At 38.9% G+C, this 19012-nt stretch overlaps 1 protein-coding gene and 1 long non-coding RNA gene across 5 annotated transcripts in view; one reads left to right on the top strand and one right to left on the bottom strand.

Annotated features, from left to right (window-relative positions):
• Positions 1-45: 45 nt before the first annotated feature.
• On the top strand, positions 46-17447 carry LOC128154185 (uncharacterized). Of its 3 annotated transcripts, XR_008239278.1 has the most exons (5): positions 46-608; positions 721-799; positions 3465-3544; positions 12240-12336; positions 13852-17447. It is a non-coding gene; the product is annotated as an uncharacterized LOC128154185 (long non-coding RNA). The 3 variants fall into 3 exon arrangements; XR_008239277.1 differs by lacking the exon at positions 721-799; XR_008239276.1 differs by lacking the exons at positions 46-608; positions 721-799 and having other exon boundaries at positions 3208-3544.
• TSHB (thyroid stimulating hormone subunit beta) overlaps positions 6659-19012 on the bottom strand; it is a 13526-nt gene continuing 1172 nt past the window's right edge. The window contains exons 1-3 of one of the 2 annotated variants that reach the window (XM_052814413.1): positions 16786-16912; positions 7725-7887; positions 6659-6975 (exon numbers count right to left, since the gene is read on the bottom strand). In XM_052814413.1, coding sequence (XP_052670373.1) covers positions 6733-6975; positions 7725-7886 — 405 coding nt within the window. In that variant the 5' untranslated portion in view covers position 7887; positions 16786-16912 and the 3' untranslated portion in view covers positions 6659-6732. Of the gene's footprint in view, positions 6976-7724; positions 7888-16785; positions 16913-19012 lie in introns of those variants that run through there. The other variant, XM_052814412.1, reaches the window with a different exon arrangement.

The raw sequence follows: 19012 nt of genomic DNA, 5'->3' as shown, positions 1-19012 counted from the left end.
CACGGGCTGCGCGGCGGCGCCCCCTGGCGCCTGGGCGGCGCTGCCCGCGGGCTCGTAGCGCCGGGGCCGGCCGCGAGTTTTGTCTCTGCGGGCGAACTGGAGGGAGGCCGCGGGCCGTGCGGGTGCATTCTCGTTCCCCGGTGTGAGAGTCGTTCACTCGTTCGGGATTGTGCGTCTCAAAATCGACCCCAGCATCGCCACCGCTGGGCACCTGCGGTAGAGGCCGTGTGCGCTGGGCCGCGAGGAGCAGGCCGCCGCGGCGGGGAGCGGCCGCCCCGGCCCCCGTGGCCCCGAGCCCCGGGGCTTCCGTGCTCCTCCTTACGGGTAGTGGTAGTCGAACGGGGGCCAGGCCCTTGGCTGTAAGCCGGTTAGCAGCAAAGAAGCTGGAGAGAGAGGATGACCCAGTTTTCAAGCCTCTCCCAGGTGAGAGAGGCCTAACGTTTAATGCGACAATAGTATCGGTATTGAAGAGGAGGCCGATGATGTTTAGAGGACAAATCTGCCTCGGTGCGGATTCCGATCGACCCAGCCCCCTGCTAGCCTCCTTTGTGTTCTGTGCTCCCAGGCTTTCTGTGACTTCGTCACCAGGATTAAGATGTTGAGAAGAGGTAAGGATGTTAGGATTGTCTGCAGATCCATTGCTTAGTTGTGTGAAAAGGCATCTTAAGATAAATTAAATGTAAACAAACACCTGACCCTAAGGAATCCTCACCTCAACAGGCTGCTATCACTGGACCCGAGGGTCTTAAAGTTGAACACAAATACTGCTGAAAGGCCAAAGGGACAAAGTGCTCCGTGGGTGTGTAAATGTGTATTTAAATAGATGCGTTAACACAACCCAACTGTCTTAATTTGGATTTTTCTTAAGTGTAAAAGAAGTCACGTTAGTTATTTTCTTCTCAGTGATTTTGTGTAGGCATTAACCATAGAAGTAGGCTGTTGGTTTTTGCATGCCTATGTTCATACTGAAGAAAATCTGTCGGTCCCAGCCATAAGGGAGCATTATGATAATTTTGCAGTGCTGCTGATTACTGTAAGTAGGCCTAGTTCCCTTTTTTTATTTTGCTCAGTGCAAGTGCTGTTTAATAGTAAGCTGACTTAAATTTTCCTGTGCTAAATACCCTTTTCAAAGGCTCAGACACCTTGAGAAGGCACTGTCTGACCTTAAAGCTGAAGGTTTTGTTTCTTTGCCATTTACTAGATAACATAATTGCTGCTTTGTTGGGTAAATACCTACTTCCCCGTTTTTTCCTGTCATTCTCTATGCTTTTCACAAACCAGAGAGTAGCAATTCATGTTGCAGCTATTTGCTGAGAACTTGGGAGTCCCCAGCTCTTTTGCATCCTGTCACTACACGGTTTTTGCAGTTCTGTTGGGGGCTGGGGAATACCAGACTTTCTCACCACCAGAAAGTCTTTTGTTATCTTAATTGAAACTAACCTCTCTTGGTCCAACAGTTGTAAAAGTAGTCTTGTATACATCTAGCTGTAACTGGATTGTTTAAATCATAGGTGTAGGGGCATATCTTACAGAAGGAGGGTTCCTACTGTTTCTGCAAAATCCTCTGGATTTTGTATTAATAGTAAACAGTGTTTTCAGAGAGTTTAAATTTTCAAACCTTGCCTGCAAAGGCATTTCTTTATCACCAAATTATACATATGACAATTACAGTTCATGCCTTGTGTAGAATCCATGACAAGCACGCAAATGCTGTCAGCTTATTATTGCAGTTGACTTGGACAAAGCTTTTGCTATTATCGCAGATTGGTTGAGGTTGGAAGGAACCTCTGAAGGTCACCTGGTCCAACCCCCCTGCTCAAGGAGGGCCACCTAGCAGATTCCCTTCATCTTCCACGGAGGCTTTGCTGTAGTTGAAATAAAATGAAGGTGTTTGGAATACAGAGTATCAGATTCCAGGAACATTAATGAAAACTGCAAAATCGAAAGCAAGATTTTTCTAAGAAAATTAGATTTCTTATTTGTATCCTGTGAATTCTGGTTCCTTTATTTACTATTTCAAGCAAAGTGTGAATGGAAAATCTAATTTCTTGGGAGCTACAATCATATTTCTAAAAATGAATTTGCATAAACAGAAAAAAATATATCTTGCATCTTAGTAGTATTTTCAGGTCTCAGTTAATTTGACCCTGGTAACTCATGAGAATGCAGTCAAGCTGACAGGAGATTACTATTTCAGATGCTTCTTTGCCAGAGATGGGAACATTTCTTTTCTAATATTCTAGATCATTCATGTTTTGTATATGTCAGAGTTTTGATTTTTAGCTTGATTAAATTGTTTTAAGCACTTTGATTCAGCTTAATGGCCTTTCTCAATGTAATATTTAATTTAAAAATGGAAGTTAGTAGAATTTTGTAAAAATGAGCAGTAATGAGTTTACAACAGAGTACGTAGTATTAACTAGGAATCTGATAGTTTGCCACATATTGACAATTTCTTGTCTGTCATTATATGCTTTGCATTTCAATCTGAGTAAACTTTGGTAATCAGATTAAAAACTCATCTTGTTGGTCAGAAAAGATGTTTCCAGACTGACTTATTTCTCTCTCATGCTTTGAATGGAGTTGGGATTAATTAACCTGTTTAATAGATGATAGTGGCACAAACAGGTGCTGCCATGGTTGTAACTGATGCAATACAGTGTAGGATTAGAGCTGGATAGTGAATGTATCAGTAGGCTGAAATTACCGTTTAGACTTTGCTCCTGTACATGGGAATAAGGTTACATGTGACAAGCATGGCAAACTAAATTATTTTGTCTTTATGATTCCTGCTGCAAAAGAAGAATGATATTACCATTTCATAGTCTTTTCTCCCTCTATGTTAGAAAGGGCTTATTCTATGTAAAGAGATGGTGGTAGGACATTGGTGCTGAAACATGCCAGGTCATTATCACCTTTCCCACAGAGATGTTGACAATTCAGTTACAGGGTACTAGAATAGTGGCAATTGAACGTTTATTTATCATCCTCAAAGAGTATGTGTTTGGTTCGAGTATCTGTTTCTAAATATTAATTATTTGATGTTTCTGCTAAAAATTAATTTCTACACTTTTATGCAAAACTTTAAGGCTCTAAGTGTTCTGGCAGTTGGCATTGTTTCAGGTTGTACCTTTGATTGCTTGAGGGCCATAATCAATGTAGGTCATTTTTTGTACACAGCACATGGGTCTTGGGGGGGGGGGGGCAGAGAGAATTCTTGAGATGAGAAAGGGTGGAGAGCGGGCCATAAATGTCTTGAGCGCTAGTGCCTAACCTCTGTGAGGTACAGGTTAGTAACTGCTACTTTTCATAAGAGATTGCATGAGTGAATGGAGATGCTGCTATGGATGGTGGCAAGAACATCAAATATTCGAGCTTCATCTTTAATGAGGGATGAGGAAGAGCAAGAACTGGATTTTCAGGAGAAAACGTAAGGAAATAAGTTACTTTCTGCTTCATTTCAGCATCACGGTACCTTGTGAGTAAAGTCTGCTGTTCAGTACCTGGTTGACAGTTTGTAGGTATCACCCTGCTGCTAACTCAAGTGCGTAACATCAAACCTGCTGTGCTCAGAAGAATGGCACACTCTTAGCAACTGGGTTCATGCACACAGAAGCCATTAAAGGACATTACAAGAGTCTTAGGGCCATCTTGCCAAGATAGGACACTTCTTATTTTCTTTTTAATACTTTTAATCTGTTAACTATGGAGTGCTATGTAAACTTAACATATGCTTCTGTATTGGGTCTGGCTGAGATGGAGTTAATACTCCCCATAGCAGCCCTCATAGCACTGTGCTCTGCATCAGTAGCTAGAAAGGTGTTGATAACACACCAGTGTTTTGGCTACTGCTCAGCAGTGCTGGCACAGCATCAAGGCTGTCTCTCCAACATTTTTGGCCCCCCCCCCCCCCCAATGGCAGGCTGCGGCAGGGCAAGATCTCAGGAGGGGACATAACCAGGACAGCTGACCTAAACTAACCAAACAGATATTCCATACCATATGACGTCAGCTTAGATATAAAAGCTAAGTAAAGGGAGACGGAAGGGGGGGCATTTTTGTCTTCCGGAGCAACCACCACGCGTACTGAAGCCCTGCTTCCCAGAAAGTGGCTAGACATCGCCTGCTGATGGGAAGTAGAGAATAATATCATTTGTTTTTCTTCGCTTTCGCGTGCGACCTTGGCTCTCACTTTATTAAACTGTCCTTATCTTGACCCACGAGCCTTTTGTTATATTTTCTCCCCCCTGTCCAGCCGAGAAGGGGGAGTGATAGAGCAGCTTTGGTGGGCACCTGGCATCCAGCCAGGGTCAACCCACTACAGCTTCTCTTAGGTCTGTTCCTTTTTCTGTCATCTACTTTCCCTTGTTTGCACACTGAACAGTATAGGAGACTATAAAAATTTATTAAAAAAAAGCCCTGCCCTATGGATTTTTCCTAACTGGTTATGTAGTTGTCTCTGGATGCTGTTAACAGTCAACCCCTAAAATGAACTCTTCACAATAGTTCCCTGCTTGACTCTGGGCTTAACTATGGAATGGCACCTCATGCTGCTCCGCATAAAGTAATGAAGTTAAACTCTTGGGAAGGTAGATAAACAGTTTTAAGGTCTAACTGGCACCTATCGGCACCTATCAGCACCATGAGGCTTTTCCCAAGAAGAAATACTGATGTTTAAAGTAACACACAAGAGAATTTTAGAAAGTCAAAGAATGTGTAGCAGATGTATGCAGCTTCCCTCCTGCACAATCAAAACTGAAACTTTATGTTAATATCAACAAAAGCAGGAGTGTGTTAGTAGGTGTGTCATTGGTTTTTGCCATCTTATGGTTTCGCTGAAAGCAAAAATAAACATAAAGACAGACAAATAAAAGAACTATACCAACAGCTGGGTATACAGTGGCTCTGAGGGTTATCAGCAGGTTAATTCTCTGTGGGCACAATGGCAATCTTTGAGTATAGTTGACAGTTCAAACTGGGCATAGCAAGTCAGTCTTCATCTTCCTGGCTCTAGGGGTTGTTCGGGTCTGTTACTTGCCAAAATAAAACAAATCTCTGCCTGGATAATGGAAAAAGCATGAATGCTGCTCTCCTGATATGAACCCCTGGATAAATCTGTTCCACTTAATACTCCACTTTAAAAGTGAAAATTGTTTTTCATAAAGACACATTTGCAATCACTGAACAACTAACAGAGAGCTATAGTGAAGTAACCCAGTTTACAAGGCTGGGAAGGGGTGAAAAAAGACAAAGCTTTTGGTAGTGATTTAACACATTAGTGGCATGTATTACCTGAAAATTATATTTAATGGGGTTTTGAACCTTTAGTGCATCTGCACAGAGCTGCAAATTCTTAGCTCTGAAATAGTTTTGTTTTTTTTATAGTTACATATTGTTAAAAATCCTTTTACTATCATTTAATTTATATATATACTTAGATTTCGATTTTTCTTTTTTTTTTTTTTCCCCTGGCTGCATTTGCAAAGACATGCAGAATGGTAGTGCTGTTCCTCAGTTAAGGAAGCATGGAGAGTTTTGTCAGCCCTGTTCATGCCTTCAGTGTAGTCTTGCTGTCCTGTCTACAGTACTCCTGCATCAGCAGATGTCACATTTACTTGAGCAGGGACAATTTAATCAAACTGTGATTTCATTACTCCCGTTGTAGGTGAGGGGCAAAGCTGCAACTCTGTCACTGGATTCTATAAACTCTTCTACTTTGTTTTGGAATCACTTAAACCAGGTGGAAACTAGGTCTCATTCTCAGTGATTGGTTTTGTACAATCATAGCTTGCCACAGAGTCATCAGGCCTAATGAAACAATAGCACTGGGGGGGGGGGCAGAGAGGATGGGAATCTCAGTGAAAAAAAACCCATCTGTTAGTTTACATTTATTTCTTTGTTCCTGGGTCTGCACTTCTCACCTGTGCATGTTCAGCACATAGGGTGGGGGCTCAGCTCACTTTCCCACTCATAAGGGACCAGCTGACCTGTGTGGGGAAAAAGAGTTTTTTCTGAGTTTCACTTTAAGTTTGATGGTATTACACTCCCCTTCTGCAGAACGGAGTAGCAAGATTTGAAGCTCCATTGATTCTTCAGTGCTCACGGAGATAGAAGTTTTTCAAACAATGTACTTCAATAGAAAAGAGAGACTTACTCCACTAGTGCAGAGATGAAAAGTATGCCTAATGAACACAGGTCTGGACAACAGTGGTGATGACATAGATCTATCATGTAGATAAGCAAACTGTATGTGCTTAGTCCCAGTTAACTACACTGAAGCTAGAGCCCTCAAAAACCATAACATTACATATATGGAAAAATACTATTGCTAATATGAAGGCTGTAAGTATATGTCAAAATCTAAATCTAATTAAAATGTTCAATACTAAGAGTATGCATTGGCTTTTTTTTAACTCTGAAATATATCAAATGTTTTGTCTGAGTATCTTTTCACAAAATACCTCAGATTTATGAGGAAAGGCTTATACATACACATAGTCATTTCTCCTTCTTCCCCAAAGTAAATTACAGGTGGGTTCTAAATACCAACCTGCAGTCCTATGATTCTGCTTTGTGCATGTCACAGAGTATCCAGTTAATTGAAGTAACTAGTGATACATCTTTAGAATAAAACTTTGTGCACACCAACTTGCAAACCTGTTATGAAATGCACTTTTATTTATGTTTAGTTGTCAGCAGAGAGGTACATTTCGACCACATTCTGTTGGAAGCTTACATGTTACAAAGCTTCTGTGGTTTAGTGCAATAGTTTGTCCTAACCTTCTCATGAACACAGTCACTATAATCAGTGTTACATTTACCACACTTGCAGCTCACAGCCACAGGGTAGGAATAGTAAGGGATGGTGTGATGAGGACAGCCCGGAATCAGTGCTGTTTGATACAACATCTCTTTGTATGTGCACACATTCTGGGACAGAGCACTTTTGAGTAGCAGCTTCTTGCCATTGCTGTCCTACAAAGAAAAAAGAAATGCATTGTTTCACTGAAGCATACATGAGTGTCAGAAGACCTCCTTTGATGTTTTCTCAAATGTGCAGAAAGCAAAACTCTTTACACTTAGACTAGCTCTGATATTTTCAGCGTACTTCTGTTCAGATCTGTAATTTTGAATCTGCATGTGACTGGGGCTCTCTACAGCGGTATAGATGTTCACCTTGCTTATATGGTTTTAACTGATCTGCTTGGCTCACAGCACTAACAGTGCTTTGTAATGCATATTGGCTACCTGCTGACCAAGGTGGAACTTAAAATGCTGTGTTCAACAGCGAAGCTCAAGCATAATGTTTGGCATGCCTACTTGTGAGAAATTCTCCACAGCTAGCTGTCTTAACAGTAGTGGGAGTAGATGTTACCCAAGTTGTTCACATTAAGTAAGAGTGACTAAATATAATCTGCTTCTCACCTGTTCCATCCTGACCCCACAAACTGAATACAGAGGCTCTGCAGTGACAGCAGCAGTCAGTTCTGTGCTATGCCACTGATGTTATTATAAACTCTGTAGTTCCGAAGGCTTGGCATTTCTCATCCATACCTTTGCAAAAAGCTAACTTGAAAACATGATGATAGTGTGATTTTTCTGTATGTGACAAACACTATTACAATTGGATCATTTACACACAATTTTCCAGTGAGAACAGGCACTTGTTTTGCAGTGATGGCCATTATAGAAACAACTGCCTAAAAGAGAGTAATGCCTTGTACCCGAGTCATGCAAAATCCAGCGCAGATGGTGGTGTTGATGGCCAGGCAGTAGGCACATTCCCTTTTCTCCACATGGATTGTATACTCAGAAGGAGCACAAAGTGATGCTGTTTGACCGAAAGCCAGGCTAAAGAGGAGAGACATCACAAAGAAGGGACTCATGCTAGATGGGGGAAAAAAACAAAGAAAGCAAACCCTAAGTAAAATTATATGTACCTTCCAGCCCTTTTCTCAGAATTTGACAAGAACAGTTATGATTGATAGTCACAGACTAGACGTAATCTTAACTTTTTTAGCTACAGCCTGACAACTTCTTTCCAATCTTAGACCTTTAATTGAAATAGTACTAACCACTAAACAGAAAAGAAGGGTAAACAGGCCATTAACAACATAAAACAAATTCATTTTTTCCCCACTAAAGCATATTACATGGAACTTTTCACTAATGAGTGATGAAATGCCGACACAGAAAAATAACAGGAGCTAAAGGATTTGAAAATGTGACATATGTGAGAGAACATGAGCTCTAGAATTAACCAAAGATGCTAGAATAATCTCACTGGTTTAAAAATAATTTTCTCAAGAAAGCATCTTATAAAATGTTCAAGAGAGAAAAAGAAACAGCTGTGCATATCAGGCATAACACTGTATTTTTTACTTTCCAGTTGGCTTAGAGGCATGATGAAATGGGAATACTGCCAAGAATTAAATAATAGATGCAAGCAAATTACAATAAAGAACATCAGCAAAGAGTTCAAATCAATGAATTCCCACTTTATCTGTCTGTTGTGCTGACCTCATTTCTCAGACCTGCTAGGGGATCCCGAGAACAAAGCTTTGATTAGTTTCGAGACAATTCCAGGGTCTACTCTGTAGCCTCTAAACTACAAACTTCAAATGAGTGTCTACAAACATATGGACATCACCCTCTAGTCTCTTCCAGCTATCAGTTTCCCATAGCAAAAGTCATTCATTACACAGTCTGGTTTACCCTGTAGCTGCAACAATGCAAGTCTGGAAAGACCAACCTCTTGTCAGCTGAATTCTTCCCTATTACAGGAACCTGATTCTGCCTTGAGCTGGGAGAAGCAGTGACCCAGCACAAGCTCTGTGTGTGCTTTATACTCTCCAGCCTAATCTTACTGCTTATATAATTGCATCTGAATTGCTGCTTTCTTATCGCAAAGTCATCTATTGAAAATTCATACTGAACCACAAAGCAAATGTGATAGGAACAAATGTGTCCATAATATCCTAACCTGGAAACTGGAGCTGGAAATCTAATTATTTTAACAGTCATTCTCTCCTCAGGCTTTTAAACTAACTACTGCTTTAAAAAAGTTATTATTGATGAATTTAATCGCTACATAGGACAGCAACATCATGATAGGAAGGCTAGCATAGTGTCGTGGTTTAACCCCACCCCTGCTGGTGAGGGAGGGGGAAATGCTGGAGAGACAGCCTTGATGCTGTGTGAGCACTGTGCAGCAGCAGCCAAAACACTGGTGTGTTATCAACACCTTTCTAGCTACCAATACAGAGCACAGCACTAGGAGGGCCTGCTGTGGGGAGAATTAACTCCATCTCAGCCAGACCCAATACACATGGAAATGGAGTCATCCTGAATCACATATGATGAATTCTACACCTATGTTTTGCAAAAGTTTAATGAAGTCTGGTTCACTCTGTTTGCTTATTACCAGGCAGGCACAACTGGGAGATGCAGTGCTATACACATAAAGTGACATATCTCAAATCAAAGCAACTGCTCTACAGTATGGTTAGGTACAGCCTGACTTATCTACTCAAACAAAACACACTGACTAATTATCTGGCCTTGAACCTACTAAGCAAATATTGAAGTAACAAGCAACGCACTCTGAAAGACTAATTGAAAAACTTTTAAGAAATTACTCCTTGTAGCACAATGAGAAGCAAAATATTGCACCACCACCAGTGAAACTGAGATGTCCACAGATGGGGGGAAAAAACACTTGCTTTTAGGGCTTTGTGGAACACCTGGGAGGAACAAAAGAAAGGGTCAACAAAGCCACTGTCCTCTACTGCTTCATCAGTGTCCGGCCAGCCTTCTCACTATGCTTATTCACCGCTGCTCTTTTAACACCTACCCTTTCAGTTAATCACCTAAATGCCATTTGGACTTTAATCTGATGTATGTCTTGTGCAGGTCAACCACATTCTTGATTTACGTAGCCATAAGAAATATAATAAAGTTGAGTTTGAGCTGGTAAACATGGTCACTTTGGGCTGTTGGAGGAGAGATCCAGTCAGTCCCGATTGGTGTTTAGCCAATTCCTGAGTAATATTGTCTCCTTTTCCTGTGGTTTTGGACTGCTGCACACAGCTTTGTGTCCTGGACTAATTCTCCAGGGGTTTTTTTGGATAACATGATAGAGTTCTTGTTCTATTAGGACTAGCCAAATGCTTTCTGTTTTCAGGGAGTTTTTAATTCTGGGTTAATTTCTACCATATAACTTCTCAGGAATTAAATATAGCTCTTTCTGGCTTAAGGACATGAGCAGAGTATTAATTGTTCTCTCAGTAACATCTGTCCACCTACACTTAGCAACAGAAGTATAACACTTATTTTGCTACTACTCCAGTATGTTATTTAACTCTATATTTTTCTGACATATTTTAAATGCAGTTAAACATACAGGCTATATGAGTATACACATACACACACCCATATGTAGATACTGTGTATATATATACACACACATTACATATACGCATACACATTACATACATACGTATGGATTTGGTGGTTTAAAACTTTAATGACAGAAAAGAATGTTCGTTCTTGGAAAATCTTTAGAGTATTTCAAAGGAGACAATGATCCTGAAAGGAGAAGGAAACAACTCATACAACTAAATCCTGGAGAGGACAAAAAGTGCCCAAAATAAGAATAAAAAATAGCATTCCTAAAGCAAGAATATCGCATGTGACCCTTGCATGCACAGCTGAAATAGGTACAGCTGATTCTTTTCTCTAAAGATTTCACAGTGATTTACAAGCACAGCTTTAGGCAGTTGGAGCTATATGTGTATACACTGGTCCTGACAGGAAGACCCCCACATCCAGGTTTAAAGTGTCCTCAGCATACACTGTAAGAACATAGGCAGAGGACAGATCAGAGTATGAAGGCATATATTCTTTGCTGCTTCAAAGTGCTAATTTCTCTGATTTGAGAAAAATGGGTGTAACAGGGCAGGGAGGGGGGCAGGGAGGAATTCAGATTAGGGTAAAAAAAGAATAAGAATCTGCTTTAACAAGATTTAGGGAAATGTCTGCAAACATCAATAGCGAAGAAAAAAGAACTATAATAATGCTTGAAAGTCTGTCATAGTGAGGATGAGAAAGAGAATGCAACAATAAAAACTATAGCAATGAAAAAAAGGAAAACAAACAACAATCACTGTTAGAAGTAAGAAAATGTAGAAAACTTGCATGGGAAGCTGGAGACTAGGAAATAAACTTCTGTCAGGACAGAGGCCAGCAGTAATGTCAAGGGACATTACTAGATGAAGACAAGCTGTTGATGCAGAATAAGCGCAACATCTTCACTAAGTACATGTGCATTTGAAAATATAGTGGCTGAACAACCAACATAAACATTTGCAACAAAAATTATTAAATAAATTGTATAAGGAATAAATATTTTTAAATCAACATCATTAGCTAGCTAATGCTAATTTCAACAAGTCTTGGAATACTGAGGAAATTTCAAAACATTAAGAAAGGGGCTAATACTATGCCAATATTTAAAGAGAGAATGTTGACCCAGGTAACTCTCAACCAGCTAGCCTGACATCTATCGCTGATAAATCAGGTAAAATAACAGAAAGTTGATACAGGATTTGAGCAATAAAGAATTAATGGATGAGAACATAATTAATGCCTGTCAAGATGGTGTTACATAAAATAGGTCATGCCACACAAACCTGATTTCATTCTTTGAGGTGATTACAAATTTTGTTGTTAAGACAACTACGTAGATGCAATGTCCTTAGTTCCATCTGTCCAGAGCCCTACTGTTGTGAAGATTTAGAGCTATTAGGCAGAGTCCAATGTGGTGTATGCTGAATGTCAGGAATTACTAATCACTGGAGCAAGTAGTATAATTTCAGCAGTGCATTTATTCACTGCAACTTTTTTTACCCAGCTTCTGAATACACTGCAGTGCATTACAGAAATATCTGACCAAGTATGAAGAAAGAAAATTCATTTATCTGGAAGCACAGTTAATTAGTCTGAGCGGACTTTGAGACTAAGGTGCTCATACTCAGGTTAGCTCCACACCGATATGGACACAGAACCTCTTGCCTACTACCTCTTCTTTGCTGGCATCTTGTTAGCCTGCCCATCTGTGTCAGAGATGCACTAAACATCACCAGAGTGATATACACATTCACATCTCTTCAGTAATTTACACAAACTATTAAGATGGTAGAAAAACTTTTCCTTGATTGTCCTTCTGTATATGATCACAGAGTTCATTCACTATTGACTTCTCTGAACACTTGATGGGAGCAAGATCCCACTACCTACTGGGAGCAGCAAGACAAAAGGCTGTGGCAGGACAACAAAGTCCAGTGTGGCAATCTATGAGCGCCAAAGGCTTCTTTCATACAGTTTCCTAAAATCCATAGTTAAAAGTCTGATGCTTATGATCAATTTCTTTGGTTGCCCCCTTGCTGACCTGCAGACTATTCAGTGACAGAAATTTTTAATGTGCTTTTACAGCCATCAGCTTTGTAGCCGTGTTCTGGAACAGCCAGTTACACTGTTAATTATTTATCTTTAACCTTTCTGTTGACTAAAGCAATCCATTCACTGACATCAGTTATTTTACACTTTCATTAAGTGAAAGACAGTATGCTGATGTTCTACAAGAAGTGTTTTAAGTTATCTCTGTAAACAGAATTTAGTAATGATAAAATTATTGGGTTCATTACCCAGGAATCTCTGTAATGGGCTGGAGAAATTCAGTGCATACCAGAAGCTTATGTATAGAAGTAATTTAATAGGATTCTCTGTCACTGACCAACACCTAAGATAAAAGTAGGAACAATGAGAAGTTATCACACGTTATTCCTACTCACTCTTTCCCTGTTAGTAGTACAACACAATGAAAACTGTGATCTTACAAGCAGGTCAATTTACAGAGCAGAGTAACTCCTGTTTCCACTGCACATAGCACTGTGGATATTAAAATAAAAACATGTCCATGCTTGCAGACAACAGAGAATTAGAAGCTGTGCTGATGAAAAACAGACAAAGCCAATCAGATTTCTAAGATTAGTATTCTGGTAGAGGAATTACTTCCAACCCCATCCTGTTGCAGACCTCCACTGATAAAGGGAAATAAGATCCTAATATGCTGCCATAGAAACAAGTGTTTTGCCAGGTTTTGCATTTAAACAGACTGCGGCTGCTGAATTTTCAAAGCTTATCTGTCTATTGCAAGTCTCTCTGTAATAGCTTGAAACATAGCTCTCATCTCTTAAATTTATAGATTCACAGACGCCTGCTCTTCTCTTCCTTTCCTAGGATTAGCTGCAGCATTTCCTATCAACCACAGATTAAAACAGCAATTCTCTTTGTTGCATATCTATGATAATGATCTCCATTTATGGTCTGAAAATACTTCATAATCCTATTTGCTGTTTGGCTCATATGATAGACCACTTTGTATTTGGTTTCATTTCTTTGGAAAGTGCTAGATATTTCTGTTATTCTAAGATATACAATTGCTACACTGAGGACAAAATCTAAAAAACAAACAAACAACCAACAAGGACAAGCCAGAAGCCTTCTGCAATATTATCAAGGATGAATGACTATACCCACCCAGTATCATAACAATGCTAAGGGGTAAAAGTCACAGACACTTTTCAGTTTCTAAGGGTTGTAGTGTTTTCCTGATTTGACTGGCAATCTGATAAGTAGTCAGTAGGTAATCAGACAAGATCTTCACTGATGAAGATCTGGTATGGAGACTTGACACTATGCGTGTACAATTGACTTTTTTAGATCAGAATTTAAGCTAAATTATATATGCTCAGTAAGAACACTGGGGTATGTTTCTGTTTCTCCTTTTAGGCTTTGGGCATGCAGTCCTGTCAGATGCTGCTCTTACCCAACATGCATTCCTCTCTTAGGCAACCCCATATGCCCACCTGAAAAAGAAGAGTCTACCACAGCTATGGCAGACTGTGAAGCCTGCCAAAGTGAATGCCTCCCAATGAGGAAGCCACTCTCAGATTCCGACTAAAAATTAAAGTGGCTGTAAGGAAGGAAAAGGGAAGACTGTTTTTCCTCATGAACCCTTCCCCTGTCAAGATAATCCTGGTAGAAGCAAGGCAAACTAAATTAAATACTTTGATATCTTGGGACAGGAAAGGTGGAAGGAATAACACTGTTATTCGTAGTGGTTTTTTTCTAGTTAGAGACATTTAACTCCTGTAGCAGTATTTTTTCTTAAATCCTTTTAGTTTAGAAATCTAAAGGAATATTATTGTTTTAGAAATAGTTGTGCTTTATAATAACTATCAATCACGCATACCTGAGGATTTTTTTAATGTATCTTTTTAATCAAGTTTTTAATATCTTCCTTACATATGCTTGGGGAATACTGTTTAAAGCAATCCTCCCAGTACAGTGTCCGATTCTGAAAAAGCTACTTTTTAAAGCCACTGTGAAGTAAGATTAGCAACTGCCGACATGTAACATTCCCCTTCCTCTTGTATTACCCAGTTAGTTTCAGTGGGGTGAGGTCAGCACTAGTGTGGGTATACTGACTAATCTCTAACCCCAGTGCAACTTCACTGGTTTCCATAGAGACATTCCCGTGTTTCGCCCAGCCCTGCCGGGAGGTATTGGAGAGTCTGAACAAACACGCACATCCTCAGACATTGGAACTGTTACTCAGTACCACCTGCGAGTCTATATGCTCCTGCATTTGTCAGCTTGGGTGAGTCCTGAAAGTGTGATTTTCTCAAGATTTGTTCTTATTTTCCGCATTCTATTTTGCGCGCTCTGCTCTTGCAGCTTTTACCAAAACAGATTTTTACAAACCATGTGGAAGTAACTAACAGTAGTGTCAAGTGACAATTACAATGTACCTGGTAGTGCTTGCATACTAACCCCCTACTGTAGTTTTAAATTCTGGAAGTGGTTACATTCTTCTTTTTTAAGTAAGATACAAAATGTGGGTTTTCTCAAGTTCTCAAAATAACCTTGTGGTCTGACTTGTAATACCTGTAATATTGTATCAAGTTTTCTCACAATTCTAGAGTATTCCTTTTCATGACATAAAAACCACTGTTGCCACAATATGCTGTGCATTTAACAACAAAGAAAACAGACCAAAGAGATATTTTTTTGGACCACTTGCTGGGGGAAGGCCTTTCTTTATACAGTGCTACCACAAGGTGTGACCCTCTTGCTGAAACTCTCAGTATTATCCAGTATAGAAGTTAAATGTAAGTACTGTGTAGTAAGAGGGGTTGGAACGTTCATTTAAAAAATTCAACTTTTGAGTAAAGCCCCAACACTCCCTACTAATGAAATAACAAGCTAACAGTTCTGAAACTTCCTGTGCTTAATAAAGCCGTGATGGACAAATGATAGTGACTTGACATTTGAATATTTTATGAGAGATCCAAGACAAGCATTAGAATAGGTAAATGCTCATTATTTGTCTACTCAGACTTAGAACTGAATTTTCAATTCAAGTTTGTAGACTTTCCCCTCTTATGCCTTTGTTTTAGGCTGTTGTAACAAACAGGTGTAGCAAAAAGTTATTACTTATCATACACAAAAAATAATTCTCAATTAAAAGCAAGTAGCTGGACCAGAAATTTGAGATCAGGCATTAAACATATGGCCAAGATAAGTATTTAAATGGAATCAGTGCCTTTTTTTTTTTTTTTTTTTTTTAATACATACATTTTACAATTTATAGACCCAGGGCTATAGACTCAGTTACCCAGTAAGTAAATTCTAATATTCTTTCTAAAATATATCCAAATGGATAGGGTTTCTATTTAAATATCTCTTTAGTCAGAAGTCTACTTTAGGTATTTAATCCTTCTCATCAAAACCCAGGATGTATAGAGAAATTAAATAGAACGTTTACTTTAAAAGAAAACACAAAGACAAAAATGTTTTAATTCTAAATTCTAGTTTCAGTTGCTAACCCCACCAGACTTGCAGATCTTGAGGTTGTCAGGGAAGAGGCTAAAAGCTCAAGATGAGTAAGGTCTGATTTGACAACCACTGGAAATAGTGAAAAGAAACCTCATAATTCAATATCCTATTATTTGTTCCCAAGGCAATTCAGAAAAAGAGGAAAAAGCAGATTAAACAAATAAACCCGCTGCTGAACAAGAAAAGTGAGACAATATAATGAATGGAATTCAACCTATGCATTTTCTAATCCTCTTCTCTTGTTGTTACCTTATGGCAAAGTACTTTGCTCAGGCCAAAGATTATGTATTTCTTGTAAAAGAGACCATACAAACAAAGACACAGAATGGATCTGGAAAAACAATAGCAACAAGTTTTATAGCATCCCGTATTTCAGCTAAAGTCAATCAAACCAAGGTGCAAAATGCAGCTACCAGCTGGAATACAAAAGGATCAGAATGGATAGAAGCATGTCACATCTGGCACGTTGCATGTAACACCATTCACTACACTAAGAAGTCTTCAGATATCACAAGGCTCAAGCTGGCTCAGAGTGGTCACTCTGCCACCTCCATTTTTATCATTTAAAAGAGTTGTGAGTCAAACAACATCAGAAACGCTGAAACCAAGCAATCAAGTTTTCACAACCATATCAGTAAACATCCTTGAAGCTCTGACTCCAAATCATACAACCCAGGCTTCAGGCAGGTGTCACTACACATGACAGCAGCATTTCCTTGAATTGCTGGGGCCAGACCTGTTTGTCTTAGTTGAAGCCACAGTACAGATGAAGAGCTGTACCAAGAAATTGATGACGATATAAATGTTTGAAGGACTAGGACATACCGTTCTGTGAATGGGGTGGGTGAAGAGGTGAGAGCAGGAAAGTGACAGGATCTGCCTTAGAAAAAAAGTAAAAATATTTAAAGTACTAGAGAAAAATACAAGTGCACACATGGTAAATAAGGATGACAGGAAAAAAGAAAGCAGATGTGGTAGGCCAGAGTATTGCTTACCCTCCTTGAAGAAGTATTTGACAGAAAAGGAACTGGAGAACTGTTAGCAATATTATGAAGCAAAGTAGTAATATATACCAACATTTCCAAATGCTTGCTTTAAGTTAAGGTAACCTGATATTGACAGACTTCCTGTTGGAAGCTGCAGGTCCTCAGCTGCACCACTGAAAGAAGTAATAAATCAGTATCTGTCTGCACAGTCATTATCAATTATATTCTTGCTTGGAAGAGATATTATACCTCCGACACTGAAGGCCACATCTTCCTTAGAATTGATTAGTAAAGACCCAGAGTGAAAAGAAATGTGACAAATATATCATGTATATGTATTTCACTGGAAATAACATTGAAAAAAGGAAATATTCTGTTTGATAACTTGTTAGCTACATTTATTGGCACAGGTTAATATAAATTTTAAAACCTTGTGAAAAAGGCATTTGGAAGTAAGCTTACCTTGCTGACTTTTAAATAAAGCATGTTTATATTAATATATATATATATGTGTGTGTGTGTGTATATATGTAACTCTACTTGTAGTAAATGGGACTAGCCAGTAACAAATAAAATGGCTAATGTCAGAATATATCCTTTAAAACTTCAATAAAATTCCACAGATAAAAACGTCAATATTTACTACTATGAATAGCTGCTAACTGGTAGCTTTCAATTTTTACTTTTTTGAATTGTGTGCTACCTGAAGGATTCACAAGCCAAAGCATATGCATTTATTAATTTTCATTTGCTCTTCTGATGCAAACTGGATTAATACCTAACATAAAGTTGTTTATGTTTTTAGTTTTATATACAGTCCATTCACAGAAACAGGCACAGTATGAGGCAAATATGATTTTACATCCTTCCTAGTTGATTAACTTCCCTGTAAGCTCTCTATAGTGGTACTAACAGTATTTTTGTAATTTTGCAGATGATTTATACAATACACCACATGGCACACTCATGATACCAAGAGGACTACATGACGTACCATGGATTCACAACCCTGCCACAACAGTACTGGAAAATAATGAGGTCCCAACTGATTACTTACCATTTGACTCTAGATGTGGGCAGTAGAGACTTGAATTTTTACCTGTTCAAGTGGAAAGACTTTTCTCCACCTTCAAGACATTTTAATTACTACAAGACTCACTGTGATACGCAGAAACTTACAATAGTTAATTAGCATTTCTAATTCTTACTGCTTAAGTTTCTTGTCATTTCTTCTACAATGTCAGATACTGTACCTATACCACTATAATGCAAATCATGTTTGGTAGACACCAGGAAAAAACATTTATTTTTCATATAAAGTCTCAATGAACAATCATTTAAATCCTATTTTTTATAGTAAGGCATTCAAATAACACATATTCTGGAATTAGCAAAGCTATGAATGTGGGTAGGCTAGGCTTGATGTGGATTTTGAATCTTAACTTCAAGATTGCAAAATTATAGTTCATGGATCTGTATGTAAGCCATAGCTGAGAAGACTAGATAGTAGAAGTCTCATTGTGCTCAGAAACAACTGGAATTTTTATTTTTGATTGCTCAGTAACTGGCCTGGGAGTCGAGTCTACATATCTGCTGAAGATATCCACAGCAGCAACAGTCAAAATTAGAAATATGGCAACTTGAACTGAAGTAACAAACCTTGGCAAGTATTTAGATCTTGTATAAAGCACCACCCCCTATTAAAATAAATGACAAACTGCACATATATGTTACTCTTCTGGTAACTGCATTTTCTTCTCCCTGCAAAGTAGCTGAGGAGATATTAGTAAGTAACATCCCGAACTGAAATGAAGAATAACTGACTTAGCACGATTTTTTCACGCTACTTACAGTAAAATAATCTGTCTTGGAAGAACAGACATCTGGAATTTGTGTGTTATAAGAAGCTTCTCTGTTCTGCATTTGGTCTAATTTACACTATTTAAGCAGATATATTATAAAACCTCAATATTCTGCAAACATATGAAATAATAGCTTTCCAGCAAGAAAAGTCATTCTAACTTCTCAGAAAATTTGCTTGCATAACAGATTCCATTTCCAGATAT

The sequence above is a fragment of the Harpia harpyja genome, chromosome 19 (genome assembly GCF_026419915.1).
Source record: "Harpia harpyja isolate bHarHar1 chromosome 19, bHarHar1 primary haplotype, whole genome shotgun sequence".
In the NCBI taxonomy this organism is placed as follows: domain Eukaryota; kingdom Metazoa; phylum Chordata; class Aves; order Accipitriformes; family Accipitridae; genus Harpia; species Harpia harpyja.
The sequence above is the reverse complement of the archived record's forward strand: the minus strand, read 5'-3'. Positions and strand labels throughout refer to the sequence as shown.